We start from the raw sequence: 15,096 nt of genomic DNA, 5'->3' as shown, positions 1-15,096 counted from the left end.
TGGAACAAAAGCTTATTATTATTATTAACAAAAAAAACAATCGGTATCGGATCGGCAAGACTATAAAAAAATCGGATCGGATCGGAAGCCAAAAATGTTGATCGGGGCATCCCTAGAAGAAATTGTTAAACTTATTTTTTGACAGTTGATAGAATTAAAGAACTAGAGTGGTTCCTGCCTTGTTAAAAGGTTAAATACTTCGGACCCTGCACCGTCCCATCACAATTTGTAGGAAAATATGCCTCAAAAGTCAAGCATTTCTGTTTTTCTTCTGTTTTTCCCTCGTGATGCCACCAAAGAAGGGGATCAGTCATGGCAAAGAGTAAACAAGTGATGATGACCACAGAACCAAAACTTATTGCGACTTACTACATCTTTGTCCTGGCTGCCCAGTACAGCAGTTTATAGCTGAGGCAAGATAAAAAAATAAAAGAAGAATGGAATGCTGTGTTTCGTGTTTAATGAAAAGAATCCTGGAACATGCAGCATTCTTTCTCTCCTCTTGTAAGGACGACGAGCGAGTTACAGCTAGATATTGACCCTCTCTCTGCTTGAATCCAGCATGTCCACATAATTGGGACATTTGGCATTTGTGTCATCTTCGATCCTATCCACACCTGCAATGTGCAGCAAAAAGGCAGATTTTTAAAATTAGCTGTCTGATAAAATAAGTCCTGGATGCAGCTGTGCATCTCTCTCCAGAATCACGTGACCTTGTTTGATTAGTGTGCTCTCTTGTGTGTTGAGGTGACCTATCTGACCTTCAGACAGCATCCTTGATCATCAGGCATCTGCTGTCTAGCCAAACATTACACATTCACACAAGCTGGTAGCAAGTGTGTTTTTTCTTGTGTGTGTTTGTTGTGCAGGTTTTCCAAACCTGAATAGTCCAAATTGAACATTTTGATACTCCAGTTCGTGAGGAGGTCTTATCCTTTAATTAGGCATACACAGTTGACCCTTGTTTATTGCAGGTAATTGGTTCCAGACCCGACCGCAATAAGAGAATTTCGTGAAGCAGGATTCACTATTTACTTATTCAATCACAGCCATTTTTCAAAAGACAACCCCTTGCATTTTAGATGATTTTAAGGCACACAGAATATTGTGTACTATGGCTACATAATTATGGAACCTACCAAAATTAAGATTAGACTCCTGTCTTTCATCAAAGAAAAAAAGCTTGTTTGTACAGTTGTCTGCTCTTTGGTGGTCAGCAGTAGAACATAGGTAGGAATATCAGTTAAAAAAAAAAGGATAAGAATAACAAAGTAAGAAGCCCAAAATGTACCACTTCCACACGGAATAGGAGGATAACTTGTTTTCACTATGTCATATCACACATGCCTTGGCTGACGACATGCAGTGTTAATGTAATGTAATATAAGGTAATGTCTCATTCATGTAACATTACTGACACATAATACTACATATGACTTGTCTTTACTAATAATAGGTCAACCACAAAACAGCACTAATTTATGATGATGACTGCTTTTCTCATCAGGGGTCGCCACAGCAAGTTAATCGATTTGTTTGTATTAGTTTTTGCTTATGTAACCCCCCCATTTATCCAGGCTTGGGACCTGTGGGCTGGGTGTTGACCCACGTCGTCTGCACGGAAGGCAGCAGTCTGTACCAGGGCAAGAATGACTTAAGTCATTATGCCACTGCGTGCCTATTAAAATGGGTGGTATACTGTCCCAAATTCATTGGTATTGATTGAAGGCTAGATTTTCGTAATTTTAAGAGGATTTCGAGTGCAGCAAAGTAACAAAAGGGCAAAGCAAGCCACACGCACTCACATACCAGCTATGGCTGTGTGTAAAACTCATTTATCTAAGCAGAGTCTAAATGAACCTCAATGAATGAACCCACAAATTACCAACTGAAAGACACGTATCATACATCAAGTCATCAAGCAACTAACAGGACATTTAACACACCATGCTGCAGTCACCTGTTACAAAATGATACACAATTTATAGACTGTATCTGTACTGTGTCGATGCGAGTTGAGGGATTACATGTTGTGGTGCACTGGATGCTTCCTACCTGGTCCAGTTTCCAGTGGAACTCAGCAGGTCTGAACGTGTCCACCTGAGTAAAGTCTCTCCTCAACAGGAACACCAGACGGCAATTGTGGACATACAGGGAGTAGTGATGACGATTCATCTCTGTTGGGGGCAAAGAACACAAGCAGTCTGTCATCCTCCGCAGGACAAAATCATTACTTCCTGTTCTGATCTTATTTTGGTGTACTTCCTGCTAGGTGTAAGGTGCAGTCGCCGGTTTGTGTTTTTGCGGAGGCTTTTTCCTCTGTCGATTTTGTTTGTCTTTTGCCCCGCAACTGTGAGTACCTGCGCCGACCCGTGCCTAATTAAAAGCTTTTATTTGCACAAAGCTTCTGTCTCTGCATACCGGAGGTCTAGCATTCGACAGCTCTGCACAGAATCCTAACAGAATCGAGCGAATCAACACACTTGCTTGCTGTCGGGGACAGACTTTTACTGGACTATCTAACAGATAATGCTTGGTTGGCGCAAAGTCAGCGGTTTAGTTGCTGACTTTGTCATGCTGCTCTATTGCAACTCCCAACTTGAATTAGTGTATTTGATGCCTGACTTTCCCTTCTAAGCAACAGCCTTATACTTATATATACACGTGGTCCTCGGGTTATGTACGTGTTGTGTTCCTAGGCTGTGACGTAAGTCTAACTTATACCTAAAGTGGACATAAATTCACTCCTAAGTCACTCATACTGTACTCGGAAGATATGAAGGGCATAAAATACCGTAGGAGAACACGAAATACAGTACAAAAATGAAATGAAACAAGAGAACAACTTTTATCCCTGTGGTTTATTGGGAGGAGGAAGTAAAAGGCAGGAGAAGCTGCCTTTCAAAAATAAGGCTGCTAAGTTGCTTAGTGTTTTTTTCAATGCACTTCCACCAGAAAAGCCTGGCATAATGAAGTGCCAAACACGCTGTACAGTATCCCTCCTACATGCATGCTGCACGTGTATTCGTCCGCTGCGCATGCTGAAACAAGTTAGTCCAGTGTTTATAAACCAAAATTAAGTAATTGATTAATTTATGGGCGTGCGTATGTAACCACGAAACGGTGAAAGTCGGAACAACGTAACCTGAAGACCTTTACTGCATGATTGGCAATGCACACTATTTGTATCCGGGCATGTAAAGAAGATCTGTTCTTCAGGCAGATACTTCATTCATCCTGAAGCATGTAAAGAAGATCTGTTCTTCAGGCAGATACTTCATTCATCCTGAAGCATGTAAAGAAGATCTGTTCTTCAGGTAGATACTTCATTCATCCTGAAGCATGTAAAGAAGATCTGTTCTTCAGGCAGATACTTCATTCATCCTGAAGCATGTAAAGAAGATCTGTTCTTCAGGCAGATACTTCATTCATCCTGAAGCATGTAAAGAAGATCTGTTCTTCAGGTAGATACTTCATTCATCCTGAAGCATGTAAAGAAGATCTGTTCTTCAGGTAGATACTTCATTCATCCTGAAGGAAGTTTGGAATGTTTTGCCACAGAGTGAAATACTTATCTTATTCTTAAACATGTTTATGTTCTGTAACAAAATGAAGCAGAACACTCATTATTAGCTATTTTTAGGTTTCACTTCATTGATAGATTTTTTTTTTATTGTGGCTACGCTCCACAATTTTATATTTTGCCAACCATTGTGAATCTGGCAAGACAAATCCTTGAATCCCAGGTTTTACACTCACCTGTCTTATCTGAATTACAAAGCAGAGTCTCTTTTTCAGCCCTGAGCCCAGGACTTGGCCCGTGCTTCATCCATGTTGCAATAGTGAACTGGTCTGTCAGGTTCTGGGGTACGACCCAGCTTGGAATTTTAGCCGCCTGGTGACCGTCAAACAGGAATATCAAGTCACTGTCTCTGCCGCTGTCAGTCACCAGAGAAGCTGTCCAGTTTGTGGCAGCAGAGGGGGCGGGCAGAAGGTCAGTGCTGCCTGATGAGGCCCCTGGAGTCATTGCCATTCCAACAAAGAGATGCAACAGAAGATGTGTCAATAACAATCATAGTAGATGTGTTGTTTATTGGTCCAACCTTGGCTATGATTACTTGTGACTAAAGCAGATGGCAAGGCTTAATATGTAATCAATGGGGCGGGTTTGATAGAAGACGTGGCTATTGATTCATGGCAAATGAAACTGACTTTCAATGGCATATGTGAGCCAACCACTGTAATGTTGAGACAGCAATGGTCCACTGATGAGTTGTAATGTGACACACAAGACAGACATCAAGGACAACTTGAAGTGTGAAACAGCAAATCACATCAATTGTGTGCTTGTGTTACTTGACCTTAACAAATACTCATCATCACTCCAATGCATCGAATGATACCCTTTCTCCTTTTCCCTTTCAAAGAAACTCTATCATTCCTGACATTCATGACACAATAACCTCAATCTGTTGATTCCTGCACATCCTCTGTATATGTCATGCCATATCAAACATCCAAACTGATGTATATTTGCCACAGTGGGGGAAAAAATACAGCAACCGTGTTTATAAATCTTGTGTAGAAGCTAACATATGGTATCACATTACCACCCCCCCTTCAAACACATTCATTCACCAAACCTCCCTAATCTAGGCACAGAAATACAATACAAGCTGATAATCCCTGTTCATATTCAAATATTTGCACAATATTTGACATTTTTCCAGTATTTATCTGCCTCATTGTCATACATGTGACAGCCTCAGCATTGTCTCTCAGGTAATTTGATTCTCAGTGAATAAATATGTATTTACTTGTCCTACACCCAGCTGCAGCCTTTGCCCATTGTTGTTGGACATTATCTCAAATTGATTGGGCTTTAAATAGGCAATTACAATGTATTCTTCTTGCTATCATATAATTATTATGAGGTGACTGCACAGGGCTCTTTAGCGGTAAGCCATGCATGGACTAGGGAGCCAGGGGAAGGGATGATGGGGAGGTTATTCAAATGAGGTGGAATTGGATTTTTGAACAGTTAGTCAAATATGAGAGCAAGCCACATGTTGGTGGAGCAGCAGGCTTGGCTGCCAAGCAAGAAATTTCGGCTGCATCTTAAGAGATGGGCGCCATGTCCCACACATAAGACGGTCTAAAAATCCCATTCTGGTCCTATTTTAGAGGAAATTGTCAATATAGTAGTGGCTCATATAGATATTTTTTTTTTGCAGCTGGCATTGGACTAACTCCCACTCTGCCTTTTGAGTGATTGGTGACCAGGCTAGGGATTTAGCTGGGGTAGACTCCAGCTCTTGAACTGTGAACCTTAAAAGGATAAGCTGTAAGACTAGAACCCAGCATTGCTAAACAGTCTGATTTGTTTGTTTGAAATGTCATGGTGTATAAAAGCCTATAGATGGCAGTAATGCGCATAAAGCTTGGTTTATGCCTCTGCGTCGTCACTATGACGCCCCTTCTGATGGTTCACGAGAAACTTTTACTTCGAGTTCTGCATCGGAATCGAGTGCGTGTTGTGCAATACTCCGCCGATAAACTAGCATCAGTGTTTTCTGGTGAGTCAACTCAGTGAGGAACCATGCCGCTCATCAACTCTTTAGCTTGTTAGCTTCCTTCGTCACTCGAGAACAAAAGCAATTGCGCAGACATTACAGAGTGATATGGGAGATGGAACTAATCACTGCGTTACAACTAGAGATTCCCACTCTGACCGATATTTCTATTATCCAGCACCTTATTACCAATACTGATATCAACAGTCATACTGATATCTTCCCTCAAACTAATATTGTGTAATGAACACATTATGCTTGTTTTACTGGATGCATTTCACAAATAAACACTGGTTACGCAAAGCAAGACAAATACTGCAATATGCAATATAAGTTACAGGAAAACGCTGCCTGTGACTCAGAATGATTCTTCCTCAGGTGTGATATTACATTTAAATAATTAAAGGAAGGTGCCTTAATCCCCCCCGCACATAACTAGTGTTTTATGTAATGTTCTGCATGACAGCTTGGACTTTAGTTTCGTATTCTAGTGCAATGTACAGCTGCTTTGCAGTCACTAGAAAGTGCATCCACGGTACTTGCTTCTCATTAGTAATCGCCACCACTATTTAGGTGGAGCCGCATTACGTGCAAAGAGTAAAGCATACCACTTTGACAAAATTAATAGACCCTTTTTTAATAAAAATAAATGTAAGAGTCATAAAAATGTACAGTACAAAGGCAACACTTGGAAATAATTCCAGACTAGGGACATACTGACCTTGATGCTCTGTGGAGCACGGGGGAGTTTGAGGAGGTCTCTCTCACACGCCGATATCATTTTTAGTAGATATCGGCTATTATTGGACAGCCCTAGTTACAACAGTCACATTTCCACAAAGGTGGATCCGAAATTGGGGGAAAGGTGTTTGCGAAGGTGCGCTGTGCGCCATCTGAACGGGTCGTAAACATGGGAAATAATCTACTAATCCCAGAGTTTAAAGCCTGCATCGGTGAGACGCGAGGTTAGATCTTTGGTGTGCAAGTCACACCATGCTGCAGGTTTGGAGGTGGAGGCGCAAACTTGTGTCATATGCCTTTGCCTCGTGCAGAAGCATAAACCAGCCTTAAGTTGTGTGGAAACTGCTACAAATTGCTCCAAAATCATCTGCAAGATCTCCCAATTGTGATCCAAAGGTTCTGTAAAGGTTCTCTACAAGGTATCATGAAAAAAGGTTTTGCTTATGCTGCGATATAAGTTTGAAATGCTGGCAATTGAGGCTTTCAGCTCTACCTCTACAGGTAAACTTTACCAACAACTAAATACCTGAATATGATTTCTTGTATGTCTTGTTGCCTGTTACATACATTATATCATGTAATGCATGCAATCTCTTTTTTGGACAAAGACAGAACCAACCACATAGTTTCTGTAGGGACTTCTCAGAGTAGGTCTCTCGGTCACAGCCCTTCCCAATATGACTGGTTTGAAGTTCCACAGTGGTTCTTGCAGATGACAGCGGCCCGCCACAGGTCTCCAGATGCATTTTGGGAAACAACGGCTTACTGCCTGTTCCAGGCTCATAGTCAACTTGTTTATTCCAACCTAGGAAAAATAAGACATGGAGTGATAATGTTGAACATGACACTGAAGAGTCTTTTCTCCTGATTCACATTGGTAGAGATTTTTAAAAACAGTGAAACAAAACATGCTATTCTAAAACGCTAAAAGGTGCTATTCTTATGAGGTATATTGTCTCTCTAATATTAGACACTTGTATCTTGAGAAGGCAAACTCTGAATTCTATTTTTCCTCATGCCTACTATTTTCTCTTATTGTGCTGCAACTAATGAGGGACAACCATGCAAAGATCCGCACCACATGTTACATTATCACTGGAAAGTGATAATAGTCTTGATTGTAAGTAGTGTGCTAGCAACCTGCAGGGGTACAATGCCAGGCCAGAGGTAAGCAACAGGCAAGCAAAATGTACATAGGAATCTCTCTCGTCTGTTGAGGTATCTCATAAAATGGAATCCTTTATGCCACAGCAGTGCCTATTAACACTCTTATCAAAACAACACTTTCACGGTCAGTGAGGGTTCTGTCATGCCCCAATCAATATCCTTCTTGGCAATTCAATGTGTCCAGTGTTATTTTGGGACTGTAATGCCGTACCTGCATCATGGCAGTAGTCATTATATTGTCAGAGCCTATCCTGACATTTGTGAATTGTGTTTTTCTGTCTTGGCATGCTATTATCCTGTTCTGTACTGATGTTTTCACTTATCCCCTTTTTTATACAGCTTTTGTGTTTGCCTGCTCAGCCTCTCCAAGAGATAACAAGAGGACAAACTGCAAATGTATGCATGGTGCATGCACTTTGCTCGTTATACCATTCTGTCTCACTTTCAAGATTTTCAACACTAAAAGAGAAGCGTGCCATTGGAGTTCACTTTTTTGTCATATTGCAATGTTTTCCTGCTCGCCAGGTTGAGAATAACCTAATTAAATGCTATCAGTCTTTCCATCCAGCCACTCATGATATCCACTCATGATATCGGGTTCATGACATTACTTTCAATAAACCTATAATGACAACATATGGATGAAATACTGCACAAGCAGAGTTTTTTTATTTAACTGGGTCGCAAAACAATGCAAGTATACATATTGGATTTTTGCATGCATGACCTTTTAACTACTCACTTCCATCCATCTACAGTATCTTCTATGGCGCTTATCCCCACGAGGGTGGCGGGTATGCTGGAGCCTATCCCAGCTGACTTCGGGAGAGAGGCGGGGTACACCCTGGACTGGTCGCCAGCCAATAGCAGGGCACATATAGACAAACAACCATTCACACTCACATTCATACCTATGGACAATTTAGAGTCGCCAATTAACCTAACATGCATGTTTTTGGAATGTGGGAGGAAACCGGAGCACCCGGAGAAAACCCACACACGCACGGGGAGAACATGCAAACTCCACACAGAGATGCCCAACGGATAAGCCAGCATGCTAATCACTAGGCCGCCGTGCGGCCTAACTACTGACTTTTTTCCACAAATTGAAAAAGAACTACAAATTCTAATAGTTAAAATGATGACAGCAGTTGTAGCTGCTACTACTAATCATTTATGTTGATGTGTCGTTATCAGTGGCGGGCAGCGTATTTGGTACATGAGCCTCCAGCGAGGACTTAACCCACCATCATTTTTCTTGGCAGACACTCTGAGGGCCAGGATTGTTAAAATGATATGAGAATATTATATAGTCTTATTTCTCCATTTACCCTGTCTAGGATTCAAACCACAGTCCTCTGTGCCAAGTGGTGACGTCGTTACCCACTATGCCAAGCAGCTGCTTCAAAAAAAAAAAAAAGCGAACGTACCCTGAAAGATTGGCTGGTGAAGCAGAGAAGGCTGCAGCCCAGGGTAACGTGAGTGAGGTGTGTAAAATAACAAAACAACAGCACCAGCACCAAGAAGCAGCACCAACCATTCCACCCCAGTGAAAGACACAGATGGTAACGCCATAACGACCGAACGCGAACAAGCTGCAAAAAGTGGTCGCCCTGATCAAGAAAAAACAGCAAATTCTTCATCAACAGACCCAATCTTTGAAATCCACACAAACCCACCTACCAAAGACAAAGTCGGTAGTGCCATTCAAGAAATGAAGAATGGCAAAGCATCTGGCATTGACTCCATCCATGCAGAGATGATATAAAACTTTCTACCTAACCTCTGACAGACCTATTCCATATGGACAACAAATGTCATCCCAAATGACCGGTCAAAGGGTCTCATTGTTAAACTTGCCAAGGAAGGCGACCTTCAGAAATGTCACAACCGGCGTGGTATCACCTATTGTCTGTAGATTCATCCTGAACAGAATCCAAGGAGCTATTGATGCCAAGCTGAGGCAGGACAAGCAGGATTCAGGAAAGGAAGAGCATCCATGGACCAGATCTTTGCCCTGCGTAACATCATTGAGCAGTGCCTAGAGTGGAATGTGACTGACTAGCAGTGCCTAGAGTGTGAATTGATTTCAAAAAGGCATTTGATAATGTGCATCATGGAACCTTGTGGAAGATCCTACAATATTATGGAGTACCACCCACAGTCACTTCATGAAAAAGGCTGTTCTATAACCACTATGAATGCAGTATTATCCTGAATTATTCCCTCCGAGTGGTTTTCAGTGGAGTCCGGAGTGCGGAAAGGATGTATTCTTTCCCCAATCCTATGAGGAAGGCCACATCAGATAAACCGTTCAGTAGACACGATTCTCACACTCGGAAGCAAGACACCCACTTAACCCTTTATCTTCCAATACATTGTCACTCCCTTACTTTCATTTTTGCTACTAACATGGAGTATTAGTAACTAACTTAGGACTAAGGGTGCAGACAAGTCTGAACATCTATGTGCTTTGATCTGACAAATCTTAAGTAACTTCCATCAAATGTAGAATTGCTATAGCTTCTGCTTGGACATTAACACGGCGGCAAATGTTGACTCAGATGGAAAAAAAACCCCTGCTACTTTGCTGACGCTGGGAAAATGCCATGCAGTTTCTCTCTAATTGAGAAATATTGTCATGCTTTAATATTGCGTGATCTTGTGACACCCATAATCTTTACAGCACATTATTGTTTTGGAGTTGAGGAGAGGAGCATCAGACAGGACTGACTGGATAGAAGCGAGACTGCTGAGCAGTCTGTTGAATCTTTCATGTTCAACTTGTGCTCATACATATGCACATGCTGCATCTGCCTTGTAGTTGATTTATTTTTTTGCAGACTGCGATTGCTGAGGGCTGTTGAAGCGCTACACCTAGGGAGCTTGTCAGTGGGTGTGATGAGAGCAAACAATTGTGCTAAACAGAAAAAGAAAAACATACACATGAATGGAAAACATGGACACATATGACTAGGATGGTTAATATGTGTCTGTATCTTTCATGCACATTCAATTTGCCGAACTGCATGTGTGATTATATCCCTCTACTGATCACCATTTTCAGCTTTGTGACAATAATACTGATTGATGGCTCAAAACTCTTAGGATATTGTAGTGGCTGATGAGTTCAGGGGTGGCGTGTTGGTGAGAGGGTGACGGGAGCGGGGGCGCATTATGTTAGCTGGTCCACATTGACATCATTTTGGTTGATCAGAGCAAAACTGTTCGACAAGCCAACATACGCCCAAATGACTGACGGAGGCAGATAAATTGACATCTCTGGTGAGATGTATTTTATTTGAAAGTTTTTTTTTATTTTTGTCATGTTATTAGATGAATATTAGATATAGATTCTGAACTGTAGAGATTTGCTGTTGTCTGAACCCTTTCACAGAGCCATTCCTTCTACGCTCGTTACATTTGGCTGAGCGCCAATTTACAGGCACCGGCAATCACCGGTGGACGTTACTAATGCTCGACGCTATAAGAAGAAATTTATGTCAGCCGATGTGGGTGAAGATAAAGAGTTAACTCAGTTTATTACGTTAATAGTGGCATATTGTTGACCTGGAGAGTATATACAGTAAGTGTATATACGTAAGTGGCTAGATAGCTCAGTTGGTAAAGCTGCTGGGGCTTGGTACAGGTGACTGGGGTTTGCCTCTCACTCAGAATGAATGGTATTCTTTTTTTCACAATACTGGCCTTTCCAGTGTCTGCCAAAAAAAAAGTCTGGCAGGCTAATTTTCCACTGAAGTCCCAGGTACCAAATGCACTGTCCGCCGCAGCTGTACTAGCACTGTATATATATATGTTCTGGTCAGTGGCTCCTATAAAAGAGAAATGAAATACCCTTGGGACAATTACTGTATAGCAATGCTCTTCTATCTATCTGACCCCTGTAAATGTTTTAACATAACATTACATGTCAATGTGAGTGAGAAGTCAGTGGATTTTGCCACGTGCTGTCATAAAGCGACATCCACAGTATGCTGTGAACCTCAACAACTGAAGGTGATGATCATCGACTGTGATCATCACCTTCAGTTGTTGAGGTCAGTCAATAAACTGAAAATTAGCAGCTACGTCCATGTGTTTAATGGTTCGCATCAAAACAAATGGTGGATGAGTTCTCCTCCTAACTGATATTAGAATTTCCTTTGGAGCAAATATTTGTCTTTCACGTAAACTCACATTTGCATACTTTTCTGTCTTTACATATCTTTGCATTTCCGAAACAAAATAAATGCCACAGCAAGCATGCAAACAATGGTAAGAAGAAATGGAGTGACTGTTGTTGCTGTAGAAGCGGTTTTATCAGAACAAGCCAACATTACCACATGATTCATGACAAGAAATGCAAAGAACAGAAAGCTTGACAGGAAAGCTCACAATGATGCACGTGATCTTCAGGTTCTGCACTTTACAGTGTGTGCGCACAGAGGTTTTAAAAGCAGCTTGGGTTTAATAGGATACTTTTTGCCGTCTGCTATGTTGTGGTGCTCGCCTGCAGTCGACTTTGTGAAATTCTCACAGCAGAGTCTTCTCTTTGAGAACATGAAATAAAAATGAGAGGGGTGAGGAAGGAAAGCAGACATGAAAATAGCCCTGTGGTTCTGGGTGCAGATGTCCAACTTTGCTCTGTGGAGGCGATCATCGATTCTTTCATGTGTAAGTTTTATGTGCTTGATGTTACCTTGTAGCTAAGGCAAATAGGCGGTTTTGGCTGTTCAGAGTTTCCTTGAGAGTAATAATTGTGTGCGGTATGTAATCAACACGTTATTTTTTATTGTTGAAAGCAAATATGTAAACTATCCAAGCAAAACGTCAGTCTTCTGCAGACACGAGATAGTGATACCTTCATTCTTGCCCGCTGGAGGTTGCTTCTGATGTCACGATTGTTTTAGGGTCTTTCTTTACAAATCTCACAATGTTTCTGTCATCGCCTACTTATGTTTTCCTTGGTCTACCTATTTGTTGTCTGTTACTTAGTACCCCAGCGTTTTTTTCTTCTTGAGGATGTACCAAATGGTTGTACTGACTATGACCAATGTTTGTGAAATGATTCTGACTGACTTTCCATCTTGTCTCAGATTCACAATTGCTTGTTTTTCCATATGCTATCAACTGGCAAACTGCCTCGTTTACTATTGTTAATTATCTCATTTATATATTATAATCACACAACACAATGACTAATTACACATGTTAATGTAACTTATTTATAATATGTTCATATGATAAGGACGTTCCCTGCCACAGTAGGATATAGAATTAGGATATAGACGGCTAATGAAAACAATGTATGACAGTGACAAATTGTGCGATAGCTAATAGAAGAGGGTGATAATGCCTGCTAAACTGACACACAGTATTTTGCTATGGGGGGACAAGAGGGAGCCTACTTAACCAGTAAAGTGCAGTTTATGACAATTAAATCCAGTTAAGGTTTAGTTATTAAAACCCAAAGAGTATTATTTTATTGTGTACAAGCTAATCCTATGCCATGTTTTCTACTTAATGGAGCAAATGATAGAATTATAGATGACACTGTAATGTACAACATTTTTACTGCTCCTGAAAAAACAAAAATCTGACATCACGAAGCATTTCACAATTTGTTGAGTGGCAGTCATGTTAAACTGAACATGTGTGCATAGCTGCAGACACCGTATTCAAGCTGTCTCTGCGGTGAAAGGTTGTCATTACTTGTCCTGATTGTCTGTGGGAGACCTACTTTCCAATGAAATGAGACACTTTTTTTCTGCTGCCATCCTCGCTGAATGCCAACATCTCCTCATCAGTCTAGACTGTCCTTCGAATTTTTTCTCTCCCCAGTACTCCACAGCACTTGTTGTATTGTAGGACAATTTGGCTTACAAAAAAACCCCAAAACTGCTGCTTTGTACACTGAGGCACTCAAGAAAGTGGCTTTCTTTAAACTTTGCCTACAAGGTTGAAATCAGAAAAGTTAGGGATATGCAATTTTTTTTCAAGCTGATACCAATAACTTCTGGTTCCTCAAGATAACCGCTAACTTTTGATAGCTATTATTTGTTAAATTTAGATTGAACTGTAGTTTGTGCATGCCTGGAACAACTAAAACAAAGTTGGCTTTGACAAATTGTACCTGTAGATTTGTCCTTGCCAAATATGACAGCACTACTGTTAACAAAACATCGGTGACTCAGAAGTACAAACCGTGGCTCCAAGGAGGACAAAAGCCAGCAGGTTCAACAATAGTTATCCAGCGGCAGCATTTCCATGATGAATGCATTGCTTTACTGCTCGTGTTGTCTCCAATTAACTTTTTTGCATTTGCCAAAGGTCGCAGCGATAGGAACAAGCCCCGGACGTCATAGCAGTGCTGCTGTGTCAGGTGGCTGATAGGGTTTGATGTGTTGACGCTCAATGTTTATTTCCCACATCGCGGAATGTTTGCAGAGCATTTGGAGCATTTGGCAAAATGTCTTCCTCGGAAGAAGTCCCACACAATCAACTCCATATTTGTTTACAAGTGAGCTCAGGAGAAGTTGTGACAGGCTGTTTGCAGCACATCACAGAAAGGAGCGTTTTATTTGCCACCGACAGCAGAGTACAGATAACCTCGCCTCATTGCAGCTTGTTTTTGTCGGTTTTATCGGGGCTATTTTTTAAAATATTGTCGGATTCATTGCTATGATGTGAAAATTACTCGGCCTGATAATCGTGTAGAGCTTACAAAATTGTCAGTAGCATGCAGTGAAACATTACCTGTGAGAGTGAGGTAACAGTGAGGAACGTATTCCTTTTACAGTCTGCAACAGAATTCTAAAGCCTGTAATGGGACTATTTCTAATCCAAAACGTTCCCTGCTGCTTTAGGAAAACACTTGAAGGAAGAAAATTTGTCTCATGTTTCTTGCTCACGTCCCCTTTGAGGATTGTTTGAAAACTACAGATTTAATCCTTTGTAAAGAACAGGATGCACTTGAATTGCTGAGGTGAACTGAGGAATTTGGCATTGGGGATACTTTCCTATTCCCTTTTTCATGCTGCTCAGGATGGCAGAAGAGTAAGCGGACTACCGGGCTTGTTTTCCATCTCCTCAGGGGCGATCCTGGGGGAATCCAGAGCTTGTTGGCATATACGCTGTAATCCCCCCAGCATGTCTGCCACAGGCTGTCTCCACTGGGAGGTCCCAGTGCTCTTTTTTTTTTTTCCAGTGCTCATAGACATTCCGTAAGTAAGGGGTTAGTTAGAATCTGTGAATAGGACACACCCCACAAGCATGACAACAAAGGTAAAACACACACAAATCATTATTTTTTGGTGAAGAGTATCTTGGGAAGACACATCTGCCAACTTTGAAGAAATTGTATGGGTACTCCAAACCCCTAAAACTCAATTTTGTGTCCAAAATATTGAGAAAAAAACTGAAATATTATCTGTGAAGATACTCGATATTGGTTTTCTTACTAATATCCAGCACTTCTTTTCATACCGATATCAACCGACACTGAGCTCTTCCCTCAAACTAATGTCAGGGCACATCTCGTGTCATGAATAAACACCAGGGTTTCCGCTACATGTAACTGATCATGGCGGTGCGCCGCTACAAAATAAAAGCCACC

The 15,096-nt window shown here is 41.3% G+C and overlaps 1 protein-coding gene across 2 annotated transcripts in view; it reads right to left on the bottom strand.

Moving 5' to 3' along the window:
• Nucleotides 1-15,096, bottom strand: part of LOC129191564 (calsyntenin-2-like) — a 218,305-nt gene that overhangs the window by 49,352 nt on the left and 153,857 nt on the right. For both annotated transcript variants that reach the window (XM_054795023.1, XM_054795022.1), the window contains 3 exons: nucleotides 6,934-7,119; nucleotides 3,760-4,017; nucleotides 2,056-2,177 (listed from right to left, as the gene is read on the bottom strand). In XM_054795023.1, the coding sequence (XP_054650998.1) occupies nucleotides 2,056-2,177; nucleotides 3,760-4,017; nucleotides 6,934-7,119 (566 nt within the window). The remainder of the gene's footprint in view (nucleotides 1-2,055; nucleotides 2,178-3,759; nucleotides 4,018-6,933; nucleotides 7,120-15,096) is intronic.

The sequence above is a fragment of the Dunckerocampus dactyliophorus genome, chromosome 12 (assembly GCF_027744805.1).
Source record: "Dunckerocampus dactyliophorus isolate RoL2022-P2 chromosome 12, RoL_Ddac_1.1, whole genome shotgun sequence".
NCBI classification, from domain to species: Eukaryota; Metazoa; Chordata; class Actinopteri; order Syngnathiformes; family Syngnathidae; genus Dunckerocampus; species Dunckerocampus dactyliophorus.
Note: the sequence above shows the minus strand (reverse complement) of the source record. Positions and strands in the feature narration are given on the sequence as shown.